The 21,402-nt window shown below is 39.0% G+C and overlaps 1 protein-coding gene across 3 annotated transcripts in view; it reads left to right on the top strand.

Annotated features, from left to right (window-relative positions):
• The window catches only part of zgc:174356 (uncharacterized protein LOC100137120 homolog), a 240,705-nt gene that overhangs the window by 76,087 nt on the left and 143,216 nt on the right, over positions 1-21,402 (top strand). For all 3 annotated transcript variants that reach the window (XM_039748386.1, XM_039748385.1, XM_039748387.1), the window contains one exon: positions 10,076-10,173. In XM_039748386.1, coding sequence (XP_039604320.1) covers positions 10,076-10,173 — 98 coding nt within the window. The remainder of the gene's footprint in view (positions 1-10,075; positions 10,174-21,402) is intronic.

Genomic DNA, 21,402 nt, shown 5'->3' with positions numbered 1-21,402 from the left:
CCTTACTTGGTCTTCAGTTACAGACAGCCTATGCGCATGGTCAGAGGTGGACTCATAACTGGTTATTCCAGGTGACATAGTTGGAGTTGTTGATGTAGTAGGGATAGGGTGGGGAGATGGGTCATTGGAAGAGGGTGGCAATTGGAGGGAAAATCTAGAAGACAAATTTTCCAATTCCTTTCTAGCACCTGGGTCCTGGATTGCTTGAGTCCTGTGATTATGGCCAGCCCCTTTCAGACATCTTCTATGTTATTGTGTGTGAGTCTGTTTTCTGTTTTAACTTTGTAAGCTTCCTTTCCTTGACTCAGCTTTTTCTTTTGTACTCACTGTACATTCTACCCATTCTATTGAATCATAATTATAACAAATAATAATGCATTTCACTTCCTTATATAGTTCCTTTACTATGGTCTGAGACGGCTGCACAGATAATCAAGAAGGATAAAATAAAAATGAAAGCACAATAAGATTTAATAAATAATAGTGCACAGCTTTGCGTTTGTATGTATTTATAGCATCTGGGAAGTAATATATTCTAGTTGATGCTGACAATTGATTTGAAGTAGGTAAAAATAAATATTTGGAAATATTGCAAAGGGAAATGTTTATATACTTAGTGCAAATTAACTATATGTGTTCTAGTAAACAGCATACACACCACTTATATATATAACATATATAACATATATAACATAATATAACAGCCTCGAATGAAGGGAGACGGCCCCTTTTATATATGACCCGGATGAGCCCCAGGTGTTCCCGGCATTCCTCCTCTAGCCACGCCCCAGCGTGGTGGAAGTGACGGCTGTCCTCCCGGCAGCTCTCCGGGCACCGTCCTAATTCTTCCCCCCAGCACTTCCTGGTGTGGAGGAAGTGCTGGGGTAACAGGTCCCCAAGGCATTGGGGCACCTCCTGGTGGTGACCACGGGCCCCTACAGGGTGGAGCTTCCATGCCCTGTACCCGTGGCCCCCAAAGCAACCAGGAAGGCGACCCCCACGTGATCCAGGGTGGGCGCAGACCCACATCCGGTCCCTCATGGCGTCCCGGCCAGGTCATGGCCCCGGCATCCCTGACAATATATAGTTAACTATATATGTAATTAACTATATATATATCTATAATATATATGCTATTCTACAGCATGATATATAATTAACTATATATATATATATATATATAATTAACTATATACTGTATATCTATAATATATATGCTATTCTACTGCATGATATATAATTAACTATATATATATATATATATATATATATATATATATATATATATATATATATATATATATATACTAGCCAGCAGGAGAAGTAGTGTGTTAAAGAAGCAATGAAAAGAAAAGGAAACATTTTGAAAATAACGTAACCTGATTGTCAATGTAATTGTTTTGTCACTGTTGTGAGTGATGAGTGTTGTTGTCATATACATATATATATATATATATATATCTATACATATACACATATATATATATATGCATATCATATATATCTACATATATACACATATATACACACACATATATACACACATATACATACTGTACATACACACACATATATACACACAAATACATATATATATATATACATATATACACACACACATATATAAACATATATATACATATACATACATATCTACATATATACACACACAGCTATTTCAGATCAGTGCAATACGCTGTTTGTTAAAACGGTTGACTCCGCTCTTACGTGCAATAACAAATCAAATCATTCAGTTGTCTTTGCTCATATGTCATTTTAGAGCTGGACGCCTGGCATCTTTTTGGCCACAGGTTCGTTTCTGTTTGCTGTGAGGTTCTGTGTTGTGGAGATTCTCAGGATGGATTGCAGGTGCTCATCAGTGAGGCGACTCCTGTGTGCTGTTTTGTTAGTCTTTATCACTGAGAAGAGCTTCTCACACAGATATGTGCTACCAAACATGCACAAGGTTCGAGCCGCATGTAGACGGACTTTTTTTGTTCATCAAAGTCACCAAAGCGCCGTGCAAACTCAGTGCGCAGTGCGCTCAGTTTATCAGCAAAGTGCGTATTTGGGAACACCGTAGTGATGACTTGGTTTAACAGTACTTGGCAACAGGGAAAGTGGGGCAAGGTGAACTGGTGCATTTGTGTCTCCCATAAAAGCAGCTTCACTTGAAATCACTTTGTGATTGTGCACAGGTTAAAACGTCCGCTGAAGTGTCAGATTCTTATTTAATTATGCTGTTTTCTGTATCTTCTGAATTGCATTCAGGTTACCCTGATGCAAGGCAGCTGAAGCGCTGCATTATGGGATCTGTAGTTTATTGTGTTACCAGCGCTTCATATACCCGGCTTTAATAACAATAATACAGTATATAAAATGATCTCGGGGCGGATATAATTACACCGGGCGGATGTGGCCCGCCCCTTGAGTTTGACACATATGGACTAAATAGAACTTGAAAAGATATGTTTTTCAAATGTGATCGCAATTCAGATAGAGTTGACGCGCACTACAGCCTGCATGCCTCAATGAGTCATCCTCCTCGCTCTTACTTTTTACCGCTCATCTAATGAATACACTGAGTATGGTTTTATCAAAACAATTATTGATGTCGAATAAATTATCCATTATTCGAGTATGTAGAGCGGGATATATATATATATATATATACCCGCGTATCAGGAGAAGTAGTGTGTTAAAAAGGTAGAAAAAGAAAAGGGAACATTTTAAAAATAACGTAACATGACTGTCAATATACAGTATTTGTTTTGTGAGTGTTACTGAGTGTTGCTGTCATCAAGGATTTGATTATCATTATTTCTTTCAATCAGGTTCGTATTTGTAGGATGTGTTGTGTTCAAGTTACATTCCGTGTTTGTCAATCGTTGTAAAGATGACAGGTTTCATTCATCGATTCGTTTCTTACTGCATCAATAAACAGCTCGTCTTCTTCTTTATCTGAGACCTGACACACTGCATGCACGGGTTTTTTACACTGTCTTCCTTTAGCGGGACATTGACTTTTTCCACCGTGTGCTTTGTTTCCACAGTAGCTGCATTTATGAATATGCTTATCAGACGCTTCATATTTTTGCTGCCATTTCAATTGTGTAATTCAGTTTTGTTCAGCGCTTTGGAACTGTTGCTTTTATCTGTGCACTGCGCCAGTTCACGTGAGCCACTCGGTGTACTTGCATCGAAGGTTCCCAGCTGTGCTGGTGCCATCTCGCTATGTCCATAGCTGTATTTAATGTTACCTTAGTCCTGGCACTTAAAACTTTCTCGCAGTTTCGCTGAGTTTGTGTCAAACACCACCCTGACCATCTCATCTTCCTCTCCATAAGCACAGTCCTTCACCCGTGAATATTTACCCGTGGCAGTTTGCTATTGGATTGCCGCTGACGGACGGCCTTATATGGGCAGGCACTAAATTACAAACGCCAGCGCAGCCTGTCTATGAACTTAATTTAAAGTGTAGGTTTACATCGTGCTTTGTTTCCAAGTAGCAGAACTCATGAATATGGTTGTATATGTCACTCGCCGCTTCTTATTGTTTCGCTGCCTTCTCAATTATATAATGCATGTTTTCTTAAGCGCTTTTTTGAGCTCTTCCTGGTTTTCTATGTACTGCGTGATTACGTGGGAGGCGTGATGATGTCACACGAAACTCCGCCCCCACGGAGTTGAAGCTCATCTCCATTACAGTAAATGGAGAAAAACTGCTTCCAGTTATGACCATTACGCGTAGAATTTCGATATAAAACCTGCCCAACTTTTGTAAGGAAGCTGTAAGGAATGAACCTGCCAAATTTCAGCCTTCCACCCACACGGGAAGTTGGAGAATTAGTGATGAGTCAGTGAGTGAGTCAGTGAGTGAGTGAGGGCTTTGCCTTTTATTAGTATAGATATATAATTAACTATATATATCTATAATATATATGCTATTCTACAGCATGATATATAATTAACTATATATATCTATAATATATATGCAATTCCACAGCATGAGTAGAATCATCTGAGTATTAAAGGTGTAGGTTTTGCTTTATAAGAATAATTTAGTGTTAAGTATTAAAAAAAAAAAAGCATACCAGTCTCTTGTTTTTACAGGTACATATATATATACACAGTATATATATATATATATATATATATATATATATATATATATATATATATATATAATATTTACTGCAGTAATTCATGAACAATTATTGGTCTTTATATACCAGAAAGACTTCCCAAGGGTCTTTTGTAGGAAATATGTACACATAGTTGATTTTCTCTATGATTTGTATTTTTATAATTAATGAGCACTTCATATTATTATTTTTAAAGCTCGCTCTGTAAAATGAAACTATGATTATACAATTCAATGTTTATTATACTGTATTTATACTTTATTATATCTGTCTTTACAAGTGTTGCACAAATATTCAGTAAATGTAATAAACTTAACCAAGAATGTTTAAAAAAATCATTCAGAACATGTGTAGGTGAACGTAAATATATCTGCACAAATCAACACTAGTGAGTAACATTTTTAGACAGTTCAAAAAGCAACGCAAATCGCAAAACGTCTGTGTGCCGACCCGAACAAGCTTTTCCAGAATACATTAACTCACAAGAGGTTGACCCGCCCTCTCCGAGTTTTGTAGTCGTGATTTGTCAATTCTTGGTAGCAGAGCGAGCCGTCATTGGCCAATTCTTGGTAGCCAAAATGGGCTGTGAATGGTCAATTCTTGGTAGGAGAAGTGGGTTGTGAATGGTCAATTCTTGGTAGCCGAAACGGGTCGTGATTGGTTAATTCTTGGTAGCCGATACGGGCCGCAATTGGCCCGTGCTTTCAATTCTTGGTAGAATCTTGGTAACGGAAAGCAATCCGATTGGTTCTCGCTACCAAGAATTACCTCGACTCACGGCTGCACGGAGCGCCTTTCTGCCATTTTGCAGAGACAGGAATATAAATATTAATAAAGATGATGTAACTTTTCTCCCAAAGAAGATTGTCTGAATTACAAACTATAGTTTTTTATAGTAAATGTAATATGCTCCCCTTTACACCATTCCTCATTCACATGACCAGATGGCCAGTTTCCCTTCTGTCTTTTTTCTACACTGCACTGGGTCTCTGTCTGCTTGAAAATAATGTAATGTGTCCAGCATTAAAACAGTGTCAGCTATATCAGTTTAAGCCAGCATCCATCCATTCATCCATCCATCCATCCCCTTCTGCTTATCCAAGGTCGGGTCGCGGGGGCAGCAGCTTGAGCAGAGAGGCCCAGACTTCCCTTTCCCCAGCCACTTCTTCTAGCTCTTCCGGGAGAACCCCAAGGCGTTCCCAGTCCCTCCAGCGTGACCTGGGTCTTCCCCGGGGCCTTCTCCCAGTTGGATGTGCCCGGAACACCTCACCGGGGAGGCGTCCAGGAGGCATCCTGATAAGATGCCAGACCCACCTCATCTGACTCCTCTCGATGCGGAGGAGCTGTGGCTCTACTCTGAGCCCCTCCCGGATGACTGAGCTTCTCGCCCTATCTTTAAGGGAAAGCCCAGACATCCTGCGGAAGAAACTCATTTCAGCCGCTTGTATTCGTGATCTCGTTCTTTCGGTCACTACCCATAGCTCATGACCATAGGTGACGGTAGGAACATAGATCGTCTGGTAAATTGAGAGCTTTGCCTAACGGCTCAGCTCCTTTTTCGCCACGACAGACCGATACAGAGCCCGGTCTTCGGATTTGGAGATGCTGATTCCCATCCCAGCCGCTTCACACTCAGCTGCGAACCGATTCAGAGAGAGCTGAAGATCACAGCCTGATGAAGCAAACAGGACAACATCATCTGCAAAAAGCAGTGACCCAATCCTGAGTCCACCAAACCGGACCTCCTCAACACCCTGGCTGCGCCTACAAATTCTGTCCATAAAAGTTATGAACAGAATCGGTGACAAAGGGCAGCCCTGGCGGAGTCCAACTCTCACTGGAAACGGGCTCGACTTACTGCCGGCAATGCAGACCAAGCTCTGACACCGGTTGTACAGGGACCAAACAGCTCTTATCAGGGGGTCCGGTACCCCATACTCCCGGAGCACCCCCCACAGAATTCCCAGAGGGACACGGTCGAATGCCTTTTCCAAGTCCACAAAACACATGTAGACTGGTTGGGCAAACTCCCATGCACCTTCCAGGATTCTGCTAAGGGTCCATTGTTCCACAACCAGGACAAAATCTAGCCTTTGGGCCCTCTTTGCAACTCCATTGGCCCATTTAAACTGCATTCAAGACGAGCTGGTACCTGGGTGTGTGTGCATTGCAGTTTAACGGTAAATTTAAAACTCATTTATCAGATTTCTAGTGGCCACTACCAGTGATAAGCCAGAAGCCACATCAGATCTAATGTTATGACTTGTAAGTAGGAACACAGTTCAGAAAGAAAAACAGAAAAAATACTAAGTTAGCTCATTTTTTATTTTTAAAGGAAACATAAAATTAGAAAGATTTCTGAAAAGCAAAAAAAAAGTCAAAAGTAATTCTTAATATTCAGAGTTAGATGCTGCAGGCATTTTTTCTAAACTTAATTATACAAGCTATTCAGTCAGTGCGAGGATTGCTGCTGTTGCTTGTGAATAATGTTGTCAATTTGTATTGAAACTTTTGACAAGTTAACATGCATTTCCCCCCCAGGGTCAGTGTGGCCTAGTGTTTAGTTTTAAGGCCTGTCATGGCTGAATTCCCAGAGTGCTGAATGGAAGTAGGCACCTTCACTGCTGCTTTATAACATACTGGATATTTTGCAGCACTCTGACATCACAATTCTTTCCATTGGGACTTCACTGAAACAAGCTCTGAGGCTACCATCACACGATATATCTATGAGGTCTTCTAAAAGTTTGGCTGGGAAAGTGGCTGGAAGCATTACTTCAGTGTTCTCAGTGAAGTAGTTTTTATTCTAAAGGTAAAAAGCTATGTGCAATTACAAGGTGGAGTGGTGGCTCTGTGGCTAATGATCTGCGCTGCTATCTGTAATATTGCTGGCTCAAATCGCATTATGGCCAGAAGGGATCCTTCTCTGTTTGATACTTGAGCAAGGCCCTGTGAGCCACCACGGGGTGCACCAGCTGCCCAAACGCTTGACACAACAGATACGTGCATATGTTTTCCGTTGGCTGCTTGCGGCAAGAGGACACTTCTGAGCCTAGTGGTCATTCCTGCTATTTAGATGTTCAACAGGAACAACTCCTGAGAAATGGCTAAACGCTCCTTTGCTGGTGTTCCACACCCGTCTGCCTGTTTCCTTTCATTACACCCGCTCAATCTCCTGTCTCTCTTCTTCCATTCTTTAACCTCCGTGCCCTTTTCCTTTTCTTTTGTTCATTTTACCTCTTTTTTTTCTCATGCTGGTGTGTTCATATATGACTCCGTGGGCACCTCATCTCAATCACACACTGCAGAAATCTGATGAAGCAATTGAGAAAGACCACACTTTCACGTGCAGGTGAGTCTCGCCCCAAATACTCCACAAACTCCCTGCAACTGTGTGAGCACGCCCTCGGAGAATGAGATGGCCAATTGCTTATTTATGCTTTCCCTCAGAGATTAAGAAAGCATATAAACTCAAAATCAATTCTGTTAGTGCAGGGAAAAAACATCAAATCCCTCAGACACTCTTGAGAAATGGACTGTTATATGATTTTTATAGTGTTGCTTTTGTTCAAACAAATCACTGATTCCTGAGGAGGTATGGCCTGTCCAAAGTTTTAACAGCCTTTTGAAAGCCTTGACTCCTTCATATTGGATAATGTTTTGTAGTGTCTGTACCCTGCATCATTTTATTAAGCTTGTTTATTTCACTGAATTTAGCTAAGCCATGTAGCTGAGCAGAGTGTGCTATTTTACATCTCCAAACAACTCCACAAATCAGGCCTTCTGTCTGCGAAAAATCATGCAGCTGCTCCCTCAGCCAACTGTCTACCATCTCACCTCTGTGTGCATGGTAGAAATAGAAAAAATAAGATTGTTGGGGGGCAGCATGGTGGCGCAGTGGGTAGCACTGCTGCCTCGCAGTTAGGAGACCCGGGTTCGCCTCCCGGGTCCTCTTCCCGGGTCCTCCCTGCGTGGAGTTTGCATGTTCTCCCCATGTCTGCATGGGTTTCTTCTGGGTACTCAGGTTTCCTCCCACAGTCCAAAGACATGCAGGTTAGGTGCATTGGCGATTCTAAATTGTCCCTGGTGTGGGGGTGTGTGTGTGCCCTGCAGTGGGTTGGTGCCCTGCCTGGGGTTTGTTTCCTGCCTTGCGTCCTGTGTTGGCTGGGATTGGCTCCAGCAGACCTCTGTGACCCTGTAGTTAGGATATAGCGGGTTGGAGGATGGATGGAAGATTGTTGAGGTACTTCTTCAATGTGCCCCATTAAATAGGCAAGCCTATTAATAAATAACAGAAAATGTAAACAAAAAAATCAAATAAAGTAAGATAGCAGTCAAGACAATATTGTCTTTTAAAGTCGCTCCTGGAGAGGAGATCCTTCACTGAGAGACGTGGGTTCCTGACTAAACGCCAACTTCTGGGGATCGATGACCCTTATATAGTTAGCCCAAGGCAGAAGGGGAAGTGAATTCTTTATTCTCCTAGTCTTCGACTTTCGTTCTGGAAGTGAAAGGGGAGAAATTGTTCAAGGGAGACAAATTACATGCTTTACAAGCGCTTGGAAGATGCATCATAAGCAAATGTGCCTGATAGTGCAGTGAATAACCTGGTGTTTGTAGATCTGGCTATCACAAAGGTCATGTCCAAAACACATTCATTTCTTTGCATGCCTGTGCGGAAAATAGAGGGTTCCAATTTGCCATCACTACAAGAGACTACCCTTGGCCCCGTAAAGGCTGTGGAAAACCCACAGTCCCTTGTGGTTCATTGTGAAGGTTCTAGGTGGTTAATCGGTTTTCCTGTGTTTGCTTCTTTATGATATATTGGTTTTGTGGGAAGCTTTGCTCTGTTTTTTGGCCATTCTTTGTATTTTGGTTTGGTCTTTCAACGTTGGGAACTGCCTATTTTGAAGGCATTGTCTTCTGTGTTTTTGTGCTCTTTGAAGCGTAACCATTTTTTTACATTTTTTACAATAAATTATTTTATTTATAGAGATTCTACATTTGCCCTTTTCTTAACTAGCCTGGGTTTGAGGGTTTTTCCCCGCTAGTGGGTATTTGGTTGAAATCAGACTAAGAAATGTGATGTAAAGCTACATGCTGTTTAAATTTTCTTCCAGCTCACTGAAGTCCTAAAAAGAATTGTTGTTAACTTAGAGTTGTACATTTTTATATACACATGAGTGCCATGTATCATCTCCAAATCATATCATTTTCAATAGACAAACTTTATCAATCTATGGGAAAATTCAAAATATGGAAATGATTCAGTGCAGGTTTTGTCTGAAAAGTGCATTGATGCTTTGATACTCCAAGTTAAATATGTAAAAATGAAAGAAATGTGGATACCGATTAAAGATAAATGATAAAGAAAACTTAATATATTAATTTAGGATATAATACAATGACTAGAGGTAAAAGATTTTAACAAAAATGATTTTTCTTATGTTAACCAAATATTCTTAATATAAAATGCTTAAGTGTTCTCGGGTTCTGTAAAGATTTCTGTAATTTGGTCATACTCATACAATATGGCCACAATACTCAAAGAGATTATAAGATTATACTGTAGCACTCTTTTCTTTCTAGCATTCTGCTCTTTGTGTATGGTATTATTATTTTGGCCTCAACTGACTGTTATAGACTAGCTGTTCACATCAGAATCTGAAATCATGATTTTCTCCTGAAGAAGACTAGCCTTCTGTCTGAAGTTGTGGGAAAGACAGATGCTACAAACAAAAGATTTTACAGGCCTCAGGATTCTCTTTAAGAGCTTAAGAACTGTAGATCAAAAGGATCATTAGTGGGTCCAATTGGATTGTTGCAGCAACCAAAATTCCATGCAATTGATCATTATGAAAGATAAATTATGAATTGTATAAATAACTGTTTCACTAAAAGACTTTTTTGTTTGTTTGTTTTTTGTGTAGGTGAACAGAATGTCACACTTCTATTTCTGATGTATCCCCCAAGGAATTTTAGCAGTCTGTTATATGGAGGATTCACCTCAGCCAAAATGTTGCTTTCAGTAGGTTTGCTTTGTTCATATATGTTTATTGTGAAAAATCAGTAAGGAAACAATACAAATTATTCAAGATTTAAACAGAAGAAAGGGTCACAAGGGTTTTAAAATTCTGTTTCTTATTTAAAAGATTTATAAAACAAAATTTTATAAAAATGTGCACTAACATTACACCTGCTACTTAAAAACCAGGTTCTAATTTTAGCAGGGCATGACGCTTTTATTAGCTTTAAAGAACTTGATATAAAGGTAACATGCATTGTACAGGACAGTTGAAAGACCATTTTCGAATAACTCATTGGCCCCCTTTACTATGGAAGCGTTAACAAACAGGGACTACATAGTGGTAATTACAGCAGTTGCAAAAGGTGCCTGAAAACATTTCCACTTTCTTTACCTTTCTCCTCTCCTCCTGCCTCTGGAGGCATCTCCCCTCTCTTCTAATCCTTCTTTGACCTGCAGCCCAATTTCCGCCAGCACTGTTTTGGCTAACAGTACAGGTGGGGGCCATTGTTAACCCAGAACTCGACCGATCCAGTATGAAAATCTGTATTGTCCACATATTGATCTGGCAAAATTTTACAGCAAATGCCCTTCCTCACGTAACCCTTCCCATTCATCCGGGCTTGGGACTGGCAAGAAGAAATACACTGGTTTGTGCATCCCCCTGTGGCTGGGTTACATCTATCTAATATAAAATTGTCCAAAATGTTTTCATGGCAAGATCCAATCTGTAAATGTTGCAATCGAGCTCCAGCCTCACTGGGCCACATGTTTTGGCCATGCGTCAAATTAACATCATTCTGGACAAAAATGTTTAAATGCCTTTCAGACAGCCTTGGTGTCACAATCCCTCCTAATCCATTAACAGCTGTGTCTGGTGTACTCCCAGATGGGCTTAAAGTGGAGCAGGACAAACAAACTGTAATTGCCATTACTACACTACTGACATACACTTATCTTGCTCAACTGGAAGAATCTTAGCCCACCACTATTTGAAACTGGAAAAAAAAAATCAATTTCTTAATTAGAGGATCTGTTCAAAACTTTTTTTAAAACCTGGCAGGATATACAGTAATCAATAACATTTTAGAATAAGCATTTATGTTGGGAAAAAGGATTCTCTTCCCTCTTTTCTACTCTTAAAGTTTTACTCTGGCTGTTGGCCCTCCTCTCTTTATCTTGGGTGGGGATTGAATTGAATTTAGTCTTTTTAACTTTGAACTGTTTGTATGGAATGCTACTTGCTTTTAATAAAATCAATAAAAAAAGATTCAGGCATTTTTTTGTATAAACTAATTGTAAGTCTTAAAAGGCACTGGATAGTTGGGATAGAGAAAGACAGGGTTCCCATGGACTCTAAAATTCAAGCAGATTGTTTCTGGTCCCATAGGTGCCCAGAGATGCATGGGCTATCACCAATAAATTTTTGGGATATTTTACATTTTAGCCCCTCATGCTTTAGCCTACTTGAGAGTGTATAGCTTGTGTTTTTTAAATATTTTATAGGTGTTTTTCCTTATTAAATTACTAAGTGTAGAAATTTGGTCCAATGAGCAAGAGTTTTTTGCTGCTGTCTCCCTAGTCCAATGTATATCTTCTCTTTTGGTGTGGAGGTCTGCCAGAAGGATTATAGGAATTGTTGGCTTGGATGAAATAGTTTAACTCTCTTAACACTAGAATTACCAGAGCCTACGAAAAAACTCGTAAATCCGTCCCACCTTAAATCGCTTCATACCTCTCTGCCAGCGTCCTTTGTCTTCTAAATGTGCTGATAAAGAGAAGCTAGAAGCAGCCGGCTATTCCATCCCCCCACCAATTTAGAACGTGCACGAACTTCTCCAAGCCCATGCCTTGATTGGGTATCTGGGAGTGAAGTGGAGTTTTAGAGTGGAAATAATAGATCGTTATTTGGAACACACGCATTTCATGTCTGTTCCATTTCTACAGTAATCTGTGTAAACACATTGTTAAAACAGAAACGTTTTTTATATTCTAGTAGTAGATGACAAAATGTAGGCATAAACTATATAATGTATGAAGCCTGAAGTCCAAATATCAAAGAAATATTTTCACAAAAGGTACAAATATAAGGCAACAATTACCCTTTTATTCAAAAATATAGCTGCAATAAGAAAAACCGCCTTAACATGTGACATTGACACCAACTAATTGTGATTGCCTCCGTGACACAATAGATTTGGCTACTGACTGGGAATCAAAAGGTCGTGAGTTCGATTCTGCACTATTCTGTTTTGAGAAGTAAACTGCTCTTAGTCTTACTATTTTAGAATAAAAGCATACATTTGATTTCAGTCTGTAACAGCCGGTGTAATTTATGATCCTTATAAAGGTTAGCTTTGTTTTTTTTTTAATTCACTTTCAATCAATCCATACAACCCCATCTGACACGGCTGTTTTCACATAAAGACGCGCTATAGCTCTGCAGTGTACCACGATGCATACTAACGCACCCCCCACACCCAAAGGGTTCTGACACACAAACGCTGGCGAAGCTGCCTTCTTCGTATCTCACTGTCACTTGATTTTCTTTTTATTCAGTTTTATTGAGTGTTGCTGCCAGACCCCACATGTTGCTGTATGCTGTTTCTTTTGTACTCCAGGACATGCAGAGGAGAGAATGGTAAAGAGCAGTAACTTTGGCGCTATATGCAATCATCAGACACTCCCCATCTGCCCGTGTCGCTCAAACACAGGAACATATGTTGGTGTAAAAGTATAACAAAAGTGCACTTTTATTCAAGTGCACTTTTTGCCTTTTTCCTATAAGAAGCAATGTACACACTTCTCTCTATGCTGTGGTTTCTATTACACACCTGAAAGAAAGAGACAATATATGTAAAAACATCATCGCACTAATGCAATATTATTTGAAAACGAACAGCATCAGATCAGGTGTGAATTTATGCAGGAACTGGAAATTCTCTGATGTGGGATCAGTTCTGTATGGTTGTGGGCGTGGGTGTGAGTGGTGGACATAACTGGGAATTACTGTGAATGTGCGTGGTGTTTTGAGATAATGAATAGAGCTGCAAATTACAGGGAATTTTCAGATCTGACGCTGTTCGTTTTCAAATAATATTGCATGTACTGAACTATTTTAGAATAAAAACATACATTTGATTTCAGTCAGTCTGTAAGAGCCAGTGTAAATGCATGATAATTGTAAAGGTTAGCTTTTTTTTTTTAATTCAGTTCCATTCTCTCAGTCGCGTTCACAATCCCCCCATCCCCATCTGACAATGCTGTTTTCACATAAAGACGCGCTATAACTCAAACGTGATTTATTTGGAGACACGCTATACTCGAATGTGATTTATTTGGAGACGCGCTATACTTGAATGTTATTTAAACAGGGAAGAAAGTACAATGTCAGGTGCTCATTCAGTGTAATAGGAACCATAGCACAGAGAGATGTGAACACTGCAACAAGTACACATGTCGTGAATGTAGGAAGGGTGTGTGGGAATTGTTAATATTTGAATGTGATGATTTTATATAGCACAGATCGGAAATCAGCAGTTCTTAGCATTGCACCATGCAAGCTGTCGTATCAACGGCTACTGTAACTTGCTTTATTTTTTCTTCACTTATAGTCTAGAATAAAAGTGCACTTGTTTAGTTAAACTTGTACACCAACATATGTTCCTGTGTTTGAGCGACACGGGCATGCTCAAAAAAATAGACGTGTAATGCCATGAAAAGTGCACGCAGGCATTTCAGTTCGCAAGCATTGGTACAAGAATGCAGTCACAAGTACGCTTTATGTGAAAACAGCATTCTCAGATGGGGGGTAGGGAAGGATCCTGAACATGACTGAGAGAATGAAAAGTGAATAAAAAAAAAACCCTAACCTTTACAAGTATCATAAATTACTGGCTGTTACACACTGAAATCAAATGCATGTTTTTATTCTAAAATAGTAAGAATAAGAGCAGTTTACTTCTCAAAACTGAATCGTGTGGGATCGAACTCATGACCTTTCCAATACTAGTCAGCAGCTAATACCATTACACTACCGTGGCAGCTGTAGTAAGTGTTTGTCAATGTGGCATGCTAAGGCGGCTTTTTTCTGCAGTTATATTTTTGAATAAAAGCATACTTGTTCTGTTATATTTGTACCTTTTGTGAAAGTGTTTGATATTTGGACTTCAGGCTTCATACATTATATAGTTTATGCTTACATTTTGTCATTTACTACTACAATATGAAAAACGTTTCTGTTTTAAAAATGTGTTTACACGGATTACTGTAGAAACGGAACACACGTGAAATGCGTGTATTCCAAATAATGATCTATTATTTTCACTCTAAAACTCCACTTCACTCCCAGATAATCAATCAAGGCATGAGCTGGGAGAAGTTTGTGCACGTTCTAAGTCGTTGGGGGGATGGAATAGCCGGCTACTTGCAGGTTTTCTTTTATCAGCACATTTAGATTAACAAAAGACGCTGGTGAAGAGGTGAGAACAGTTTTAAGAAGCGATTTAAGGTGGGACGGACCTACGAGTTTTTTCGTAGGCTCTGGTAATTCTAGTGTTAAAAGGCTCAATTTGTTTGAAAAATTTAGCACTGAATTTAGAATTCTGTTGTTGGGGAAGATAGTTTGCGCAGTACAGTTTTTTAATTTGTTTAGCTGTTGTTTCCCTGGTTTTATTTTGTTTGGCATTTATCCCAAACGATAAGATTTCTACCTGAGTAACTGTTTGGTTTTAATTTCTCTAAGCTTACTGTAGTGAGAAGTTTGGCTCCTGGATAACTATCCATCCATCCATTATCCAACCCCACTATATCCTAATTACAGGGTAATGGGGGTCTGCTGGAGCCAATCCCAGCCAACACAGGGCATAAGGCAGGAAACAAACCCTGAGCAGCGCGCCAGCCCACCACAGGGTGCGCACACACACACACACACACCATATACACACTAGGGATAATTAGGTGCCAATGTACTTAACCCGCATGTCTTTGGACTGTGGGAGGAAACTGGAGTACCTGGAGGAAACCCACACAGACATGGGGAAAAAATGCAAACTCCATCTAGGGAGGACCCAGGAACTGTCTCCTAACTGCAAGGCAGCAGCACTACCCACTGCGCCACCCTCTTGGATAACTATCTTCTTGAATTTGTTTTTGAGACTACAAGGGATTCTGGCAAGGATGGAGTCCTTTATTATCTTTTTTTTTTTTTTGGAGTCAGTCCATCTGTGTTTTTGTAAAATGTGTTTATTTGGTATGTTTGAACTATGGAACAGGAAATGGTCCTAATGTGAATGGGTTGGGTGAATGTAGTGTTAACAATGCTTGTATTGGTGGAGGGGATTAGGTCGTGCTCTAGGGGAGTTATGTTTAGGGTTTCCAAGTCAGGAGCGCACACAAACCATGCTGATGCCTCGCAGTTAGGAGACCCGGGTTCGCTTCCCGGGTCTTCCCTGCATGGAGTTTGCATGTTCTCCCCATGTCTGTGTGGGTTTCCTCTGGGTGCTCCAGTTTCCTCCCACAGTCCAAAGACATGCAAGTTAGGTGCATTGGCGACCCTAAATTGCCCGTATGTGTGTGTATAGACCCTGCCTGGGGTTTGTTTCCTGTGTTGGCTGGATTTGGCTCCTGTGACCCTGTAGTTATAATATAGCGGGTTGGATAATGGATGGATGGATGGAGAGCACATAGATGGGACATTTCTGAATTAGGGCTGTGATAGTGCCTAAGAAGTAGCAGAATATAAGAGTTTGAAAAGAAATTTTTTGGAAGAGAATTAATAGTTCTTGAATAAAAAAACCTGACTTTGTTTTAAAGATTTATTTACAGGCGTTGTTTTCAAATTAATGTTCTAATTTACATATTTATGACATATATTTATGGATATGTCACTGTGTGTAGCATTATTTTTCAAAGCTTGGCAGTTTCCAAAAGTGGGTGCATGGGTCGAGGTCATATATTTTTGACTTTGGTTAACCACCTTACTGCTCCACCACCATCAAGTTAGATTGGGAAGTAAAATTAGACACACATAGATACTGCCGATTGTTAACAACTGTCAAAATTTCTGGAAAAAAGGCACGGGAATGTAGTTTATTGTTTAACATGTTGCAAATTACTGTTAGAAGCAGTGACCACAATTTAGTAGTTTTAGTCCACCTGAAAAATTTTCACTCTCTGGCCCACACACAATGATTAAAATCAAAACACCTTGATTTAAGACATTAGTACAAGCTATGCTCCAAATAAATCAGGAAGTGCCTTTTAGTTGGCTGTTCCTTTAACATGATTTGCAAAGGGCAGTGCTTTTCATGTACATTTATGTAGTGACTAACCGTGTTACCCAGCTTCACTCAGGGAATTTCCTAAAAGAATATGCCTCAATTATAGCACAACATGGTGTAGGCATTTAATCAGGAGATCTGGTTCAGCCAATAGAAGTCCTTACAAAATCTGTAAGTTCCGTCATTCTTAGGGATCTATTGTATTAGTCCTTCTAATGTATAAGAAAAACTATGCAACTAACAGAGTACATTTTTGTATTGTGGTTAAGGGAAGACCAGAAAGTCCACAAAATGTTGGGATGCCAGGCAGGTTGTCCCATTTTATACTATCTTTCTATCAGTAAAGAAACAAGCATGTGATGGCATGAAAGCAAAATAAAACAGTCCAGTATAGTTGGCAGACATTTTCCTAGCCCTCAGGGACACTTTAAAGATGATTGTACAATTATAATCCAGTGAAATCTAGTTCTCTTAGTCCATCCCCAGTAACTTCAATGCATATTCACGAACACTTCTGTAATTTCTGCGAACTCGAGGCAAAGCGAACATCACAGAGTTTGCTCATCATTAGTCCTTGTCAATGCACCTGGAGTTTTGAGTGGGATGTGACAATATGAAACATCATTGTATCCCCTGGGTGGAACTTGCGAAGGTGGGAGTCTTTGTTAAACAGGCTACAGGGCTACTTCGCATAAAGTAGCTCAAAAAAGGAGAAGCTGGTTGATGCTTACGGCATTTCCCTGAAGTCAAACAAAACAAGAGGTAAGAGCTGGTCCTAGTCCCTCATGTCCTCTTGCACCACTTTCCTCAGCATTTTCTTGAGCCTTTGCTTAAAATGTTCAATGTTTAAAATGTTCAGACTTACACCTGATTATGCTAGATGGATATTTTGATGTGTTGGATAGAAAACAGCTTGATGATGTCCTTGAAGGTGCTTGACATAAAACGCATGGAGTGGATGTGCATACCTCCTGCAGCCTAGGTTGTGATCCTCTGACGTGCATGCATGACAATATACAATGTTTGTATTTTTTTTCTTTTTTTAGCCAAGGGCTAATATCTAATCTGAACGTAATTCTTTGATCTATAATCTTGTACCATGACAAAGCTTTGGAAGGTCAAAAACAATATAAAATTGAAATAGGTGAAGTGTATACTGTAGAAAGAACAGTTTATCTCCAAAAAAATGAGGAACTAAAAACTGCAATAAATAAGAAGTGAAATAAACCCGAAATAAGCTTAGAAAATAGAAAATGTTAGAAAGTAAAATAAAAAGAGCAAACAGCAAATTTAAAATTGCAACGTCAACTACCGTATGTTCATATTATACAATTATACAAACTGAACTAAACTCGGCTTCAGATTTGGATTTTTACTTTATACACTGAGCAATTTGTGTTTGACTTTATCACCCGTCAGTTCACCTTGGAGGAATGGAGGATGCAGTGCTGAGAGTATTAATATTCTTTTTTTAATTTCTTTTTATTTTATGAATATGGCTTTACTCCAAAAGTCATAAGCAGACAATAAATTCTAACACTGAATCATGTTTTACTTTTAACTTGTTACAAACAGCAAAAATGCTTTTAAGATACACATTTTTGTGGACCATGCAGAGAAGCAAATGTTTTGAGAATTGTAAAGAAATGAATAAGTGAGATTTACATTGTCCTCCTCTTTCTCTGTTCTGGCCATGGGAGTTTTATTAACTGAGCTGGGTGAAGCAACACCTAGTGTCACTTACAGCCAGAGCAGCAGTCACACAATTGAGTATTGTAGTGTGCTTGGTAAATATGTCTTACTCAAGCTTTGACTAACTTCTCTTCATCCATGTCACAGCACTACGCAACACACAATCCCAGCCTGAAAAGCAGCATACCTATTTTATGTGTAGTAATGCATAGTTGATATGTTGCTCTTGTATTTCAACATAGTTTGCAGCAAACTACTGTATATCACCCTTTTACTCAAAATACTTGCAAACGGAGCTATTTTAGCATGTTTGATTTTTTTGCTTAAAGCTTTTATATTACTTACAAATGTAAACTGAACATACATGTATTTTAAAAATGCTCTGAAGGGTCTATTTTAATGAATAACAGGTTTCTAAATAAGTCTATATGTTTAAAAGCAGCAAGGCAATTCACTTATCAAAACATATTTTAATTATTAATTTGGTTAAACTCTTAATTTAAGGTAATGAAATAATAGTTAACTATTAATAACCCTAGCATCTACAAAACACTGAACTGGATGTATAATAGCTGCAAACCATACAAAGGTTGACTACAGAGATCTGAGTTTGATAGTGGACAGGACACTGACTGTGAAGAGTCTGTTCATTCTGTTCTGTTCCTGTGTTTTTTTCAGGTACTTTGTGTTTCAGACAATTTCAAAAACACATGATAGGTTGATTACCAACTCAAAATTGGACGGGTTTAAGTCATTGTAGATTTATACTGGGGGCTTCCTTGAGATGAATTGGTGTCCTCTACAAGTTTGACTCTATCCTTGCCACAGTTTTTGCTAGGTAGGCTCTTTCTCCTCACAGTGCTACAAAGGGTAAATCAGATTTGGAAGTTGAACACTGTACTTTACCTGTAAAGTATTACATACACACATTTTTGAGTACTAAGGTTAGTTCTTCATTATTACAATAAAAAGATTATTATTAGTAATACATTATAGTTCAATGGTATGTTAGTTAAAGTTATGATTCTTAACTTAAGAAGTTTGTGTATCTTAATATTTAAATATGGAATATTATGATGTACTGTATAAGGCAATGTGAATATCTGCTCTTTGATGGACTGCTGCCTCATACAGGGTTGGCTCCTATTGCTACCAGAATGGACTCACTCCCCAACAACTCTGTACTGGTTTAAGAATCATCAATATTGAAAGAATGGATACTGTATAATGCTGTTTTATTTATTCTAACTCCTAACAGCATTGTGTACTACTGTCAGAAGACAACTGATGTTACCTAGAATATAATATCAGCTAATTAAAATTCTGAATCACTAAAATGTTTGCAAAGGTCAGAGTGCTACTTTTAACCTTTAAATGACTTATTATATCCTCTATAATTTATAAAGGACTACAAATGTCACATTAATCATGGTTTTCTGTATATCAAAACCTGACTGAATAAGTTCAATGAGTTTGTATTTTATACACTTTGTCAGATTATCAATGGTCATGGAGGCCAAAGAGGCTTTTTAGGTGGCTTGGTGTTTTCCTTTACATTTTATTAAATTCGATTTATGTTTCAAATTAGCAACTTTCCTAAACTTTCATTTAGTGCATGTACAGTATATATTTTATTATTTTAAATTGCTGTGGCTAGACAATTGTTATTTTTAAGTGAGTTAGTTAGTCCTCTGTCTCTTTACTTATATATTATAAATATAAAAATCAGTGATATAAACATTTTGATTTTGTCCACATTGATTGTTAAATTTAATTTAAGAAATACCTTCTTTAAAGCTAACTTATAAAAATCAATATTCACTTTAGGTTATTAGAAGAAATCCATCCATCCATTTTCCAACTCACTGAATCCGAACACAGGGTCACGGGGGTCTGCTGGAGCCAATCCCAGCCAACACAGGGCACAAGGCAGGAACCAATCCTGGGCAGGGTGCCAACCCACCGCAGTATTAGAAGAAATGTACAAAGTAAACAAGAAAGATTCCATGTTAATATTTATATTCTTCATGGTGCTTTGCTAAGAGTGTGTAGCTGTCTTGTTTATTGGTTTGTGATATTTATAGAGGTTGGAAGAGCTAAACACTGCTCTTATCCCATCATGTAAGTAAAAACATAACCACTCAGAGTTAACTTAAGAAATATCAGAGATGGTGAAAGAGAACTAGTCCAGATTCTAGCGCACCAACATGGGACAGAGAGCCATAGAAACAAATGCCTTTAATTATTTTTCATTTGTTCTTTTATTTATTAAACAGTATGTAAAATGAAAGTTTAATGAAGGAGGACACCTTTCCTACTATGTTGTCAGAGATCATGTTACATTCAAAACGGGTCCGGACATGACCATGAGAAAGAAGAAATCACCCATCTAAACACTTTTGATAGAAAAACCTGCATAACTGAAAAGTTAAATATCAGATTTGGCTAAAGGTACCAATGCACAAAAAGAAGTGCTCCATAAGTACATTGACACGCCTACAAATCAAATGTAGCTTACCTAACAAATCATAACTGTCAGGGGGAAGGGGATCTACACACTACTTGGCATTAGAGTGTTCAGGCATATTGTCATCAAAGTATGTATCATCTATCTTACTTATCCTCCCCTGAAGCTGAACTGCTTCAGAACATTCCAAAGCTGAGCTCGGCATATTGTCCTAATTTGCCAGTGTAATGGATTTTGTACACCGGAATACTGTGTTCATGGAGTTATGTCCATAAATTGAGTTAGAGATGTTGCATGCTAGGATTCAAGTTTTACTAAATAGACAGGAACTGTGAGGTGTAGTAGACTGAAACAACTCCTTATGATGGGATAGCTCTGGACTCTGGAATTGCTCCTCCTTGGGGGTAGAGCTCTGGACTCCAAAATGCCTTTAAGCAAGAATGCTGGCAGTACAACTGTAATACCCTTTCCTTGGACCAAAAGCAGCAGTTTAGATACCGAATTCCAAGGGACTGCCAGCAGCTCCCATGATTGGATGAATGAACTTTTGGAAGGGAGTACTGGACTGCAAAATAAAGCTCAACCCAATCCTCAATTCATGCTCGACTGACTGTTTAAGCTAGGCTGGTGGAGACCTCATGGTCCTCCGGCTGGGCATAAACCACTGAACAGCATGATAATAATGGTCCTCTGGGACCTCAGGCAACAAGACTAATTTATTTGAACCTTAGTGGTTTTTGGAGCTGGAGACGACTTGGCAGCCTACGTAGCAGCCCGTGGCTCCATATCAAC

This window comes from Polypterus senegalus, chromosome 3 (assembly GCF_016835505.1).
Source record: "Polypterus senegalus isolate Bchr_013 chromosome 3, ASM1683550v1, whole genome shotgun sequence".
Taxonomy (NCBI): Eukaryota; Metazoa; Chordata; class Cladistia; order Polypteriformes; family Polypteridae; genus Polypterus; species Polypterus senegalus.
This window is presented reverse-complemented; position numbering and strand designations above follow the sequence as displayed.